The sequence below is a fragment of the Aulostomus chinensis genome, chromosome 14, assembly GCF_037954235.1.
Source record: "Aulostomus chinensis isolate RoL2024-O1b breed Wild chromosome 14, RoL_Achi_v1.0, whole genome shotgun sequence".
NCBI lineage: Eukaryota > Metazoa > Chordata > Actinopteri > Syngnathiformes > Aulostomidae > Aulostomus > Aulostomus chinensis.
This window is the reverse complement of record NC_141333.1, coordinates 14,566,288-14,582,757: the sequence shown is the minus strand read 5'-3', so window position 1 is coordinate 14,582,757 and position 16,470 is coordinate 14,566,288. Positions and strand designations below refer to the sequence as shown.

At 41.3% G+C, this 16,470-nt stretch overlaps 1 protein-coding gene across 5 annotated transcripts in view; it reads left to right on the top strand.

The window, feature by feature from the left end:
- elavl4 (ELAV like neuron-specific RNA binding protein 4) overlaps positions 1–16,470 on the top strand; it is an 85,839-nt gene that overhangs the window by 2,519 nt on the left and 66,850 nt on the right. For 2 of the 5 annotated variants that reach the window (XM_086225489.1, XM_086225488.1), the window contains exons 3-5: positions 1,702–1,840; positions 2,829–2,946; positions 3,712–3,852. In XM_086225489.1, the coding sequence (XP_086081615.1) occupies positions 2,899–2,946; positions 3,712–3,852 (189 nt within the window). In that variant the 5' untranslated portion in view covers positions 1,702–1,840; positions 2,829–2,898. The remainder of the gene's footprint in view (positions 1–1,701; positions 1,841–2,828; positions 2,947–3,711; positions 3,853–16,470) is intronic. The other 3 variants (XM_086225493.1, XM_086225490.1, XM_086225495.1) reach the window with 2 other exon arrangements.

Below are 16,470 nucleotides of genomic sequence, written 5' to 3'. Positions count from 1 at the left end.
AAACAAGACTTTCAAGAATAACCCCTCCGCTCCCTGCCCAAGTTTCACTCGGCATACAGGCAGTATTTTCTTGTCATGATGTCTACAAAGCGCTACAGTAATTTAATGAAAACATCCATCACCGGAAAATAGAGTAACATGAAAAAGAAGTGCAATCCATACCATTGTCTCTCAAATTTTAATTATCTCTCAGGAGGATGTATTTTTACATGCTTATCAAAACATTTTGACCTCTAATGATTTCTGTATATGACAGTGCATCACGTGTAGACACCCCTGTCTTGGTTCAATGTAGAATCTAGTGGAATTTAAAGGAATTGTAGCAAGTATTGGTTGAAACTGGAGGACACATTGCACCATCACAAACCTGTTCAGAATATATCAGAAACCTCTTGGGGAAATAGAAGCAAAGATATTTTAAATCTATGTTTTTTTTTTCTTTCAGAAAGATACTCTCACTTCTCAAATGTAAAATGATTGGGAGCCCAGTAAAAGAAAAAAGAGGACAAGAGGACAAAGAATTTCTTATTTTTGTGGGTGTGTGTGTGCGTGTGTGTATGTCACAGGAAGTACAGGGAAACCCTTTTTACTGCAGCCACACATAAGGTCCATCATCTCTGAAGGAGGAAGTCATGCAAAAATCCAAACACGGGGCACAAAGAGGTAGCAAGTTGGAGACGGTTGGTTGTGAGAGGCAGACTGGGAGTTTGGGGAAGGGGATTGGAGAGGAGGAGATGGAGGAGGACTAGGGTAAAGGGACCAGCCGGCAGTACACAGAGAGTCACTATGGTGACAGCAATCAGGGGGCTCAGGGGAGTGAGGCTGGGTCAAAGTGGAGGGCTTGAGAGGCAGCTGACTGAGGAATCAGTGCTCACTCTGGATGATTCAACTGACAGCTCCTCCCAGGGCGCTGCCGGACCAGTCATCCCCAGAGACCGCTAGCTTTACTGAACAGGGATGTGGCTAGCAGTCCTTTCCTATAGAAAAAAAAAAGAATTAATTCCAAGGCAGTACAAGTGAAATAACACAATGGTGTTCTTGATGATACCTTCTCATATCCTGATTTAAATACATTAATTATTATATATAATAATTGAAAACATGTAAGCAATATTAAAAATCCAAACGAAAAAATGTGTTACATATTTTTCCTCCATTGTAAACATCTGTTAAAGCTAATAAATCACTAACACTTCCTCTGCGATGTGCCGCGCCATTACCCCTCCTCTCATTCATTCATCATTACCCAGTCTTCTCCCTTTATCTATCATTTTCTCCGTGTCTCTGCCCCTCCCTCTCCGTTGTGCTGGACAGTGTCCACCTAAACAGATGGTCCAGTGTCAATAGGCTGCTATTAACAGGCCACTCTCCCCAGTACCACCCAAGACTGCAAAAAGCACATTCAAAGCTCGGGTAATAAATTGCTTGCAACAATAATATGACGCCACTAAGATTAGCTTTAGTGAAAATGATTCCGCCAATCACTCTAACAGCATGACCTTCATAAAGGTTATCTTTGCTAACACACAGTCTCCAATTTCATGAAACATTTTTTTGTAACTAGATGCAAATAGAGCACACCTTGAGTCATCACTGTGAATTCTCCTAGCTGTTATCGACCGAAACCAAGAACTTCGTGAGTCATATCCTTGGCACAGGCCTCCCTAATTTTGTTTTTCTGCTTGTTTGTTTGTTCTGTAGTTTGAATCTCCTGCCAACGCCTGTGACTAGCTGCTTTGTCATCGCTGTGCCACACCCTGCTGAGGAAAAGGACAGCTAACTGACCTTGATGCTCACATCAGCCCAGCCCTCGCATTTCTCCTCTGCTAGCTACTGAGAGGTACCCTTCCTTTCCGCTCTCTTGAGGTTTTATTACTTTCTTTTACTTCACATGTACCTGTCATAAAAACACCTCCGACTGAAGCGTTGAGTGTTTTCTCCCCTATCAAAAGTTTGACGCCTTTTTTATTTCCCAGACTTGAATCCGGAGCCTGTTTTTGTAAGAGCTTTAATTAAATAACAGAATGGAACGATATTAGTGTTCAGACCCCTAACCGATCCATTTATTCTGGCTTTGGTTTAGATTTGGTCAGGGAGTGAGAGCTATAAGTGCAAATCTTTCATCGCCATCTATACGTGTGTGTGTTAGACACACAGTGAAAGGGAAGAAGGGAAGAAAATCTAAAAGATAGGAGTGGCACAGAGAGGAAGGGATGTGGTGTGATGGTGTCCCTGTTGCTAGAACAGTCTTCCCACCTTGTGGTAGCACAGTGAACTGTAGCTGCATCAATGCGTGAGCGGTGGGGAAGAGAGAGAGAGAGATAGAGATGCAGAGAGATAGAGCGAGAGAGGGAGGGAAAGCAAAGGAGAGAGCCAGAGGGAGAGAGAGAGAGAGAGCAAAAGGGAGGGGAGTTTAAACTAAGTGCTATGTTTTGGGACAGGCTAATCTGCTAGCGAGCAGTGTGAGGATCGGAGCGTATTGTGTGAGCCAGTGTGCGGGGGACAGATAAGGCAGCCAGCCAGCCCGCCAAGCCGACCCACCGACTGCCTGACTGCCTGTTTTAATGTGCTGACTCTGGGGAGATTTAAAAAAAAAACAGCATATTGAATCCTTAGACGTTTACGGAGATCCTGGACTCAAACGCCATCACTACAGCCACAGCCAGCAGGGTGCATCAAAAGACAGGAGAGAGACAAAAATAGAGGACTGAAAAATCCAAAATCTGAAAATTAAAGAGGATTTTTTTTTCTATCCCCCTATTTTTTTTCGATTGATTTAATTTTTTTCTTTCTTTCTTTTTTTTTGCGGGACTGACTCCCAACCATAGAAAAGAAAAGGGGAGGAAAGAACCGAAGAGAATCTGAAAATAAAAGGACAGAACCAAAAAGCGACGAAACATGTTCGAAATAAGCCGAACACTCAACGCTGCTTTGTTGAGCAATGAGGTAAAGAGATTTGGATTTGCTTCTTTCTCCACGCCTCACCTGTGTCTGTCTGCTGCCAACCATTCTGTCATGTGTGTTTCTGTATGTCCGTGCGTGTGCATGTCTGTACACTTCTCATAGCCAGAAAACAGGGAGGATGATTGATAATTCAGCGGCTGTTTATCATATTTCCACGGGACGATGGTCGGCACAGAGAGAAAAAAAAGGACCACTCTGCTTCTTACATCCATCCTGGCATGTAATAATACATGGAGAGCTAGCGCCCAGAGTTGTTTTTATCCCCCTATTGTAAGAGAATCAACATAGCTATCAAACCAATCAAACATCGGCTTGCTGTGAAATTGCCCACCTGGGGCTAAAATAGTATGTGTGCCTTCATGTGCACGTGCAGTATGTGTCTTAAGTCCGAGTGTGTATGCTTGCACGTGTGCACACATGCATTCGTGTGAGAGCAAAGTGTTCTGTAATCCCCCTCTACCTCTTCTTTCTTCATGTCCCCCCCCCACTCCCTCGGTCCTATTCTCATCGTCCTCCCTACCTGCTGTTATCTGCTCTCCTTCTGTACCCTCTCTCTTTCTCTCGTTCTCGTGTTCGTTCTCTCTCTCTGCCTCTCTCTCTCCCTCTCTCTCTCTCTCGCTCGCTCGCTCTCTCTCTCTCTCCCGCTCTCTCTCTCTCTCTCTCTCTCTCTCTCTCTCTCTCTCTCTCTCTCTCTCTCCTCCCCTCTCCTCCCGTGTCTATGTATGAGTGTGTGTGTTCTGTGAGCAGCATCTCAAGATGATGGCGAGGTACGGGCAGCTCTCGGGACTAGCAGCCAGTGGCGTGGGCTCCGTCCCTGAGACACACTCGCCACTATTTCCCAGGGATCTCCTGTCATCGCCAGCCCAGATGGGCTACAGGTCATCCCTGGTAAGAGGATAGACAGAACAATATATCTCCATCTTTTTAATGAACACAGGCAAGCATAACACCATGAAAAGAAACTGGGGAAAAGAGTGGTAGTTAGCGAGTGTGTGTCTGTGTGTGTGCGAGGAAATGAGCAAAAGGGCAGAAAGGGAGCAAATCAATTGTTGGGTTCTGCCTGTATCCTCAATGGATAGTATTAGTAAATATTTACATCGTTATGTAAATACGCCTTCTTTAGCCTCTGCCAGACAGACTGTTATCAAGGGAATTTGAGGTGTTTGTGTGCGTGCATGCGTGGAAGTGTGAGTGTGTTTGTATGGGTAATATATTTTGTTGTTTGTTGGTATGATGTAAATTCAGATCTTCAGTATTTTACATTTGCACCTTGATGATAAAATATGTCATAAATTGATTGACGGGCATTAGCATTTAGAAAGTTTATATAGCAATATTTCAAAAATGGGTGTTTCCAACATCATTTTGAGATGTATAGCTGTGTGACACATTCTGATCATAACTAACATGTCACATTTGGAAGCTGAAACACTGATACAGCAAGATGGGATTCGATAGATTGGACTGGATTGGAAAATCGCCATGGAAAAAAATGACTTAAAGGGAAATAAATGAGAGATTAAAAAAAGGGGGCATGAGCGAAAACCCTGAACACTTAGGCAAAAGCATCGTAAGAAAATCCCTGACTCGCCGCATTAGGGCGACATGAAGCTGTGGGTGCCTCATTGGTTCGGCTCCACTTCAAACTGGCTCAGATCCACACCCCAGAGCCTCCCGGAAGCTTCCATAACCCACTGTCATGCTGCTGACTGCACCCAGGGGTCTCCATCAGCTATATGCAAATGCACGGCGAGGATAAGCGGTGAAATATTTCTATGAGGACTTGAGCTTCAGTGGGATTTTTTTTGGTTGTTTTTTTTTTCTTTTTTGCCATTATTTGCTTTTAATTTTTTTACCAGAGTTCAAAGACATCTGCCCAGTGTTTTACTGTGTTGTTATTGTGCAACACACAAAATGACTGCGTTTCCCACTGCCCATTTCCACTCACAGTGTTATCTACTGTTTGCATGAAGCTGCTGGACCGTAAATTATTTGTTGAAACAAGTGGAAGTAATTAGCTGAATTTATTATATAAATATGATTGACATACTTTGATGCATCTTATCGGCTCTTTGATGAAATTCGACATGATTACTTAATCAGTCAATTCCAGGGTGGAATGTGATGGTGATGAGATGCAAAATATATTGAATTTAACAGCACAGGGCATAAATGTTGTTCGGAAAAAAGTGCATAGAAAATGATTTCAAAACATTAGCATGAATAACTGGGAACTCCAATGTTTTATTTTTGTGATTCTGTTCATTTGTGTTCAGTGTTTTGCTGGTGATTAGGCATGATGCTGAATGTGTGTGTGTGTGTGTGTGTGTGTGTGTGTGTGTGGTGAGGGCAAGTGAGTGTATATATGTGTGTGTAAGTGCATATGGCTGTGTATGCATTTATAAATGTGATTTGTGGGTGTGTTTGTGTGCACGCGCAAATGATTACCCTGGTTAAAAAAGACCATCGTTATAGTGATTAATGGTACCTTCATTAAGCACAGCAAGATCATTTGCATACATTAGATAAATGTGCTGGAAGATTCAAGTGGCGTTGGTGTGTAAAGCCTTAAAAGCAGCGTCACAGTTTTATCTCAGAGATATAGACAAGGAATACAATCCTATTTCATCATTATTATTATTATTATTTCACTAAGTGATTTTATCTATTAATCACTGTAAGTATTAGATATTACCATTTAAAATCCAGCAACTGCGATGTATGTCCATGAATTGTCATAAACACGTCAAAAACAAAGTTTGTTGTTAAGAGCGTTTGACTTTGAAGTGCATGTTTTTGCAGTGCGTGTTTGTGTCTGCACGTTCAGAGCCGTACATCTTGTGTTTCAATCCGTAGCTTTTCACGATAGCGTCCAAACAATTTTTGTTGTTGTTTTATGGAATCCACCAGAAACCCAAACATGCAGAGGAGATATTCAGGATGCAATTAAAGAAATTTCAACGGATTTTCTTCTGTTAAAAATAAACATGGCAGTATCAGTTTACAGCTTCAGGACCACCAAGCAACCTCAGCCATGTAACCTTATACAAAGCAGATTGAATTAAAAGAACATGTAAGCAAAATCTAAATTGCAAATTATGCCATATTTCAGTCACTGAGATCTAATTTTCAAAAGCCCACATGTAAAAACCTGCAGTGCGCCGTGCCTCAGAGCTGAATCTTGTTAATTTGTAGGAAAGCTCCACTGATTACCCACTGCAGGAAGCTGCCGTTCTCTATGTGACACTAGGCTTTGTTTGACAACTCCAATCTTTTCTGTTTCAACATTTAAAAAAAAAAGAAAAAGAAAAAAAGAAGGTTGGATATCAAACCTGCGAGGTTCATCACCACCGCAGAAACAAACAGAGGAGCATGTGTGGCTTCGGCGTATTAGCAGCAAGGAGATAGTTTAGAGGTCATCTCTATTTCAAAACAATGATTAGCTCCTTCCATCTGCTGCTCGTTGCATTTCCCTTTTCCTTGATTGCGGTGTTCTCTATATTCAGGAAATTAGTTCATTTATGCTCCACAACCCTGCCGTCATTGAGGCACTCGCAGGTGCAGCAGACGCCAGAGAGAAAAAAAGAAAAGATGCTCACGGGGAAGGAAATAGAGGGATGGCGATTCGGGTAAATTACACCCAGTGATGATCATGTCACAATTACAAACGGTGGTTGATTTGAAAATACACAAACCAACAAATGTAAAAGTTGGGTAGCCGATATATAATAATAATTGTAGAGATGGGACATACTGGGAAGCAGAGAAGGGCAAAATCTATCCTTTATAGTGTCAACTTGTTTTAGCAAATAAAGGTTGCAGGTTGGTAGGTTTGTCATGCATGCATGCAGGGCAGACCTATAGCATGTGTCCAACTGGAGCAGGTTAGGACTGCACCGTGTCATAAGAGGGAACGCAGACTGTGCCACTTCTGTGTGTGTGTGCGCGTGCGCATGTGTTTGTGTGTGTGTACATCATGTCATGTTTGCACTTGATATGAGCACATGTGGTGTGTCAGTTGCAGGAAACAGAGAGGCTGAGAGTCACTGCAAGGGGGGCCTAAGGGGTTCACATGCGTGTGTTTGTGTGTATGTGCGTATGTGTGTGTTTGTGTGTGTGCGCACGCTGGCCACCAGTGCTGCAGGGAGGGCCTAGTGATTAGCAGCTGAGCCTGTGTCCCGCTGGGAGCCATCACTGCAGAAAGGAGCAGGTGTCTGCAGGCTCATGCACAGACACCCACACCCACACGGACACACACACACACACACACCCACCCACCCACACACACACGCACGCACACTGTAAAGCAAAGTGAACTCTCATCCTCCTCACTGTCTCTCTTTCACATCTTTCTCTCTCTGTAATTTGACTTTATACACACCTAAGCGGCCAATGTTTTCCGTCCACAGGGTGCAGTTTAGTGTGTATTTCATCACACATTACCATGCTTTTGAGTACTACCTCTTCTTCGTAGCCATTACGACACATTAGAACAAAGCCTGGAGATGTAGACGTGATCCATAAACAATAGTCTGACCCCAAAATAGCCCACTGCAGCAACACGAACACCCACGCCCAGCCAAAGGTCACCTTTCTGTGTTCAGGTACTTTGACCTGTAAGTAATGACCTGTAATTTCATCCATGTAACTGCAGAGCTCAGGCTTTCTAAGAAGGATCTGTACCCAGCTGAATGTGACCAGCAGCAACAGATTCATCTACAACTGATCAACTGGGTGTTATTTTTAAGCTGGGATGTAAGAAATGAGTTTCACAATTTATAACTAAAGGAGTTCAGGAGGGTTTCACATGCTGGTTTTGTAAAACTGCCAAGACTTTTAATAACACATTTATTGTCATAAATACATTTTTTTAATCATCTTGACATCATAATGTTATTTAATCTTATGATGTAGACAAATATTTTATCATTAAATGAAAAATAAAATAAATCATTTTTAATAATGATCTATGTAATCAAAATGCAGATTTTAAAAAAACATATACGCGATCATATATGCTAATTCAAAAAGAATAGAAAAAACACAGTTGTTTAAACTTCTTCCATAATTATGACAGTTTAAGTGGTACCGGATTCCTTATGAATTCTGTTCTGGATCGAACTCAAGTCAGTGTTTACATTTGCAAAAAATACAAATTTGTTGAATAAACAAAACAATCTCACTCACTGTTCATTTTTCTCCATTTAAAAAAAATCCCGGGGCATCTCTCTCGCATGTTCGAAGAAAGCATTTACTTTCAGAGACAATTTTCTCTGTTTTTTTGTTTCCTTTCTTGGACATTGTTTTCAAATCCTGTTGAAATGATTTCATTCGGCTTAAAAGGATAACTAGAGAAAGAATAATGAAACCGACAAGACTGGAGAGATAGTAGCATTGTGTTGGTAAATTCTGCATATTCTGTTATTTGCAAACAAACGTCAACAATTATTATGGAAATGTCGAAGAATGCCTCGGCCAGTGTTTGACTGTTTGACAGTGAAGTCAGACTGAGGGCTTTTGGCTCGCTCTAGTTTTATTTTAGTTCGACATGATGTTCCCTTAAAAGAGGAGAAGAGTTGTGTGTATTGCATCCTGCAGATTCACTGAATTAATTATAAATAAAAAGAGACAATGATATGAAGCCGTACAATAGATGTCGGCTTTATTGACAAAAGAGGTATTAGCCTTTGCGAGCCCTTTCCTGACCTGCCTGTGTCTGTGATAATCTGGCCTCAGCTCACACACCACATCCACCCCCACCCACACCCACACACACACATACACACACACGCACACACACAATTCATAATGAAAACAAAATCTCCTGCTGAAAGGAGCATTCACTTGTTTTTCTTACAAGATATTATTTCGTAGCTATTTTGTAGAAAACATCTGCCCATCATTTTAAAAGCAACCATGTGAGGAAATGTGCCTGTTGATGCTGAGCTGACAAACACTGGTGAATCTTGAGTGATCACCAGCATTGAGGATTCTGGCATGTTGATGAACAACACCTTTTTTTTTTTCTCCCTGCTCTCAGAATGGATAGTTTCAAAGCCAGTGCATTTTTATTGATTCACTAATTGCCAGGGATGAGGCAAAGTACCTGCTGTCACCATGAATAAATGATGTATGGCTGACTCGTGCATTAGTGCCGAAGAGGAGTGACCATCGAAATTACAGAAGCAACCTTCCACTGGGAGCTAGTCTTTGTGTATTGTGTGTTCTAAACATTATTTTAAATGCATGCCCCCGATCAATTGATAACCTTAATAAAGATCAATGACAACCCAGGTAGATCAATATATCCAAATTAGATGAATTCGTCCCCCCAAGCTTGACTCAAGACCCACACTCAGGAATAATAATTGCATTTTTAAAGCAGCATTCAGCTCTATATGATATTTTTTTATGGAGTTTGTCTTGAATCCTGAATGTTTCTGGAAAGACTGTAAAGTGAGCCAAATGACAGGAATACATATTTTTTATATGACTTGTTAGTGCAATGCGGTCAAGTCCTTGCAATAATGTGTTGTTTTTTTGCTTTTTTTAATGTTTCGTTCTAATCTCATCAGCTAAATGTTTTAACAACACCAAATAACCGAAACAAATCTCCAAGCGTGAACGCATCTCACTGAAACCCGGAGTTTTTTTTTCTTCTTTTTGTGCATTGCCCACTTGCTTTTCTTCAAGCATGATAAAGGGCGGTTAAGCATGAAGTGACATTTCAAGAGCTGGATTTGTGCAGCCTGGCCGTGTTTGGGTCCATAGTGCCGTAGGCCAGCCCTGTGAAGGACTCTGGATATGTTTCATTTCTAAAAGGTTATTCTTTATCAAAAGCCATAGTGCAGCCATTTATGCGGATCCGACGGCGTGAGATGTTTGATGAGGTTTTTTAACGTCATTATATGGATGGCAGGTGGTGCTTCAGTGACTCACATTTTCCACTTGAGGTGTGAGGAGGAGATTCTGTTTGGATAGAAGTGCTGCAGAAACAATTAAAATAAATAATATGAGCTGCAATCAAAAGGAAGGTCTGTGTGTGTGTGTGTGTGTGTGTGTGTGTGTGTGTGTGTGTGTGTGTGTGTGTGTGTGTGTGCGTGCGTGTGTGTGTGTGTGTGTTGTTGGTGGGGGTTGATTAAAGCCTTCACCAGATGGACCACAGCAGTCACCCTGCGAGCATGGATGTACCCCGACCGGGATCAAACGCAAAACGGGTTCCCGTCCCCACGGCTACGATAGTGACCCAACACACTGCGGCATATAGAGCTAATCCCTGTCATACATGTAGACTGAACTGATTTAAACTAGAAATAAGTGCAACAAAAAAGTGAAACACTGAATTATCATCATGTACCTATATATTTGAGGAAAAACACCAAATCAATGTCTCTACATATAACAAACACTTCTGATGACAACTGATAGCAGTGTAAACATCACGACGAGTCTGTGAGCTGCTGGACTGCTGAAGTTGAATGAAGTTGAATGTCACCCCAAGCTGCGGACCACTCTGTTGTCCAAATGGACACTAATCCGCCAGAGTCCTGTTGAGAATACACTCTCAGTGCCAGCACACATGCTAGAATCAACAGCCAATGCATAGCTAAGCCTCTCTGGGCACCTCCACAAACCTCTCATTTATGTCAGGCTACAGCCTCTAAGACCCACCATTATCTCTCCTCTACAAAACTAAATAGTTGTGTTTGCACTGTCGGAAAATAGGAAATTTTGCTTAACATATTATAATTCAGAATTTCAAGCGTAAATTTAAAGTCTTGCATGTTTCTGTTACAGTCAAACTGAAATGAAAAAGCCTTTTTTTGAACCTTTTAGTTCAGTTCCTTATTCATTTACACAATCATTTTCAACAATGTAAGCCAAAAAATGACAAAAACCCAATTTCTTTGTATTTTTATATCAAAATCCAGTCACTTTTTTCTTCCTGTAAATCAAAATATGACAAAAAAGAGCATGTACAAACAAATTTAACCAATAATACCATGACTTCCACACTGTAAGCAGCATGCATGTCTATGAGGTAAGATACATGTGTTAGCTAGCTAGTAGAAGGATGTGTTCACTTTGTTTTTTCACCTCCACCAAATACCATGGTTACAGGGCTGCTGGCTCGTGTTTATTCATGTTGAGGAAATTGGGATCACAAACAGCTCCAGATTATGCGCAAGACATTTTGCTGATACATGAAGCGTAAAATGGGCTTCATCATCTCTTGCTCCTTGACGGACACCGCCATCTCCTCAGTGTATTCTGTCATTGGCTAGACAACTAATATTGTGTTATGTCACGCTCTGGATACACCCACTTTTCAGCAGTCCAATCAAATTCCTCCCGACTTTATTTCCCGCCTTTCTACCTTGTTTCACTTGGATATAAGTCACGATGCGGCACACTCTCAATGTTTTTTTTTCAGCTGTACTTTAAGATAAAACACTGTATAAAAAGAACAGTATTATTTTGAATTATTTCTAGAAAACAGGAGTTCATTTGTTCAGAGTCACTCTTCCACGGATAGCTACAGAGCGTTTAGCAGAAGCTTTCAAACGACCCCTGTCACATCTCTGCAGTGTGCAAAGCTCCAGCCACACCAAACAGCTTTGAGTTAAAGTGGAAGGAAGTGGCTGTGACAAATGCAGCGGAGCCTTGTTCCAGTATCAGCATGAAGAATTCATTTCTGATCTGAAGCCTTTTTTGCTAGTGAGAGTGACACAGGCAGGGGTTAAGCCGACTGTGTATCATGCCCACTGACACGGAGGAAGGAGGATGTAGGAGGAAGCTCCAACTAGATTTGTCACATATTTTACCAAAATATTTGTGGGGTTTTTTTTTTATAAAATGTAAGGGATCCACAGGGAATACAGACGCTTTAGAGAGGCAGGCTATAGTGGGCTGGTTAGTTTTTCCAGGTGGAAAGATATGGAGCCCCCCGGGGGGACATGGGGAGGGGGGCAAAAAAAAATCAATGGCTGAAATGCTTTTTGGAAGATCCCGCCAAAATTTTCGTTTAGGTCAATGTGGGCACTGAAATTTGAAATCCAAACAATGGAGCACACATACCAGTGGGAAAGATTAATTGATTTTTATTTTGAGATTGGCCTGAAATATAAAGACATCAAAACCATGCTTGCCAGTAGGCATGATTTTCAGATAAGTGAGAGACATTTGAAGAGAGTACATAGCACTGAGGGACACTGATTGCAACGACTATTTTTGTGGGATCTCACAAAACTTTTGAGAGATTTTGCATAAGTACTTTTTTTTAACCATCGATTTTTTTTTCCCTCCTCCTCCATATCCCCTCTGGGGCTCTGTCGAAAAATGACCAGAGAGAAAAATGTTGGCTTAATGTGTGTACAAGGAACCTTAAAAAACTACAGTACTGTAGTTTTTTTCTTTTCTTTTTTTTTTTTGGTCTTGAGTTTTACTTCAGTTAATCCTCCATTTTTATTTGTTGTCTCATATATTTTCTCTGCGTTTAGCTTGACAGACGGACGTATCTGTAACTTTGGAGAAATGAATGAACAAATTCCTTTTTGTAACCCAATTTGTTATCTTTGGCTTTAGCATATTTTACTACAATTATGAAAATAGTGCAGTCACAGATTTTATTCCAAAAGGACATATTCTCAGGTTAAAATGTGAAAGATGTGCTTGATGTCCTCATTTGACAGAGCAAGATGGAAAAAGGTTTGTGTTCTACAAAATGCCTTCCAGGGCTCCAATTTGGCAGGTCTTTACTCTGGTGAATTGGGATTTTCTTTTCGTGTGCGCAGAGTTGTTTTTTTTTTTTCCTCTCCTCATCAGCTCGCATTTAGTGTTTTGATGACTCACTGGGAAGTTGACTGTAGTCCCGAGACAATTTCACATCATTTTCTCTCTGTGGTTTAAATAAGTTGCCATTGTGATGCTTCTGCTCCTCCTGCTCCAGGACATCAGGTTTCCTCTCAGGAGCTGCTTATGTGGCAGAACGATTCCCAACTGCTCGCTTCTATTACTAAATTGTCAGAGCACTGTGGCCTTCTCTGTTCTTTTGAAGGGAAAGAAAAGAGGTGATTAGATTGAACGTACAGCAGCAATGCAGGTTCACCGAGCGTCCCGGACCGTGAAATTACCAAAAATCAGTATCCACGCTGTGTGCACCATTGATTCGTGAAAATAAAGCCCTGGTCTTAACACTGAAAGCAAACACCAGTAGTCAAATGAGTGCCAACTGGTCATTGTTGTCCAGATACAGCCGCATCGTGGTAATAGCTGTCTGATGTCTGGGACTCAGTGATGCTGAGATTGTCGCCGGGCAGGGAGAAAGGCAAGTTGAAGGCTGTGATTCTCATTTGTTGATTGTTACCGGCAGAGGGTGGACACCTGCCAAGAAAGAGGCGATCATCAGTCTGAGTAGCACAGCAAGATGCTACTACTGCCAGAACTTCAATAGAGCAACTAAATCTATCCTTCAAGGGCAAATCAAAAAGACCCTGAGTAAGCTGCCGCATACTGTGGGCATTTGTGTGTATGAGTGTGTGCTGAGCTATTAAGTGTATTAGGCTGTTTTAGCACATAAACTGCATAATATTTTCAGTTGAAATCCTCTGAGCCTGATAGGTTTATATTGTTATCAGTGCCCTCGGTCACATTGCTGTTAGCGCACAGGGATAATTTATTTTCCATTTGTGTTTACTGTCTTGTGTCCTTGGTTGTATGAATTTGCACTGAACCTTTCCGGCAAACATCAGTTTTGTTGCAAAACACAACTTTTCCTTGGCTTGTTAATAATCTAAGGTATTTTCTCTCTGCACTTTGAGGTAACACCTCTTCTAGCATCTTCACTTCCCCTCCTTTAAATAGAAGTCTTATTATGCAGAGTGAAACATAAGACAGGTGTTGAAACACCGCGTCTGACAGTTAACAAGACTCAAACCAAAAGCACCCACAATTATCACTGTCTGCACGCTGCATATTCAAATCTGCCATACTGCATACCCTATTCTTTGCCTGTTTCTTCTCTCTTTTTATGAAAAATACTTCACTTTGGCTGCTACAGAAAACATCTCGCACCACACATTTTTTTGGCAATGCAAAGATAAAGCACTATGAGTTTGTGCAGGAAAACCAATTGGATAAAGAGAGAGTAAGAGGCACAACGCAGCACTTAATCCATTAAGGTCTGTGACTAGGAGGGGTTTAGGGTGGAGAAGCAGGGCAGACTGAAGGGCAGGGGAAGTTCATGACAATTAGCCAGGTCTCTCTTTCCAAATTAGCATGCTAGACACACAGGCTAAAGCACACTTATGAGGTCCAGCACTTAAAGCTTCTGATTTAGACCGTGATGCACTTGGTGAACTGTTTTTTTTTTTTTATGTGAGATAGCAGGTATATGTATTCATATTTGTGTGTACGTTTGCGTGCTTGTGTGTGTGTGTGTGTGTGTGTGTGTGTGTGTGTGTGTGTGTGTGTGTGTGTGTGTGTGTGTGTCCGTGGCTGCTAGCCAGAGCCAATCAGGGAGATGGAATTTCACATTGCTGACAGTAAGGCTGGCCCTCCTGGGTTAAAGCCACAAAAGCTTTTTAACTTTCAAAAGTTTGCACGCAGAAAGAAATGTCATTTACTTCCTCAAAAACATCACTCATCATCCAAAACGCAACATGATTTATCCAAACTTGAGCCACCGTTAAGAAAGAGAAATTTTTTGAAGCGATTACTTATAATCTTTTACATTTATTCAATGCTGCGTTGCATTTTGTTCATGCAAAATATATATTCATGATGGATAAAGGCCAAATTCTCAAATTATAAGCTGAACTGCAATATTGCTAACATTCAGACTGTAAAGTATCAGCATGAATGCCCTTGGTAGAACATTTCAACCACTCCCTCCATCTGTCCACACACAATATTATAATGCACAGCATGTATCCTTAACTAGGACATGGCAGTGACATGGTTTCATCTTATGTATGTGTCTTTATATCGTAACTAAACTCTCTCTCTCTCTCTCTCTCTCTCTCTCTCTCTCTCTCTCTCTCTCTCTCTCTCTCTCTCTCTTTCTCTCTCTATCTATCTATCTCAGACAGACACACACTTCACAACACAATACCGGAGCGAAGGGCAGATTGTGTTTATAGCTAATTTACTGAGTAGCGGCAGTCACTTTCATTGCTTTATAAAACCACAGTCCTGCTGAGCAATTTAGTGAAATGACACGCTATGCAGGACAACTGTGAGTGACTATTTTCACTTTCAAATCATATTCTCATTTAGAGAAAAGGTAATTTGGATCATATAACTGAGGGAGAAAACAACCTAGAAACACTGTCCTTTATGAAATAAGAAAATGATCACTCTCCATTTTCTCCCCATCTTTTACCTCCTCTACACATCGATCGTTCAAATTTGAAAGCAGACACGTCATCGCAATGGATCTGAATTCCCATTCTTAGGGCACTGAAAGGCAACAATAAAAAAATTGTCAGAAGGTGAGTATTAGAGGCAGTGAGGTGAAGAATGGGTTTTCCAGGTCAAAACCAGAACCTTTTATTAAATTCAAAGGTCGGACCAGGAGGATAAGAGACAGACAGGAAACCGTTTGTTGCTTCTACTATTCAGCTGCAAATGTGGCTCCTTCACACTCTTTATGTCCTTTCTGCTAAAGAAAAACAGACACAAATGCACTTTTACTTTAATCTGTTTTCTTTGTTTCACGTTTCATCACTTTCACTTTGTTGTGTTATATACAGTATGATCGCTACAACTCTTCAGACTGTTAGTGCCAGCATCATCTGTTCTATTTGAGACAATAGTCATCTTGTTCAGCGCATCTTCCTGTGTGTTTGTGTCTATGTGTGTGTTTGTGTGTATTCTATGCAAATACCCTCCAAAAACGCCTTGAGTGTGCAGTGCTGCACAGACGTAATCCAGGGTTCACAGTAGCGAGGAGTCCCATCATGCCGTGGTTCTGTTATGCTAGCTAGCTGTCTAAGCATGTAGCCAGATAGGAGGAGCTGCTGGTTTTTGTTTGTTTGTTTGTTCTTTTGTTTGTTTGTTTTTTTTCTATTGCATCATGTTTGACATCACAAACACACCAGAAACAAGCGAAAGATGACAAAACAGCCATCTTACTATCATGGTAGCTCTGAAACAACATGGAGGATGATGACGTGTTAGTGTGGTGTCGTATTTTTGCTTTGGTCTGTTTCTCAAAATTAACAATTAATGACAGAGCTGCTTATTACAGAGAGATTGACTTTATGACCTAGATGACAAAATGTCACATACGTCTTGTATGTGGGTCCGAGATTGGAGGCACTGCAAGCAGACCTCAAATTACTAAATTTATCTGGGTTTTGTGTTCCTGTCTATGTCGATCAAAGCTGGAGCTGATAAACGTCCGTGTTGACTGTAGAGTCATTTGCTGATTACACCTGTTTCCACTGCAGACAAAAGCCAGATGTTAATGGGTTGGCGAGCCTCATCACTCATTACAAGTGTGCT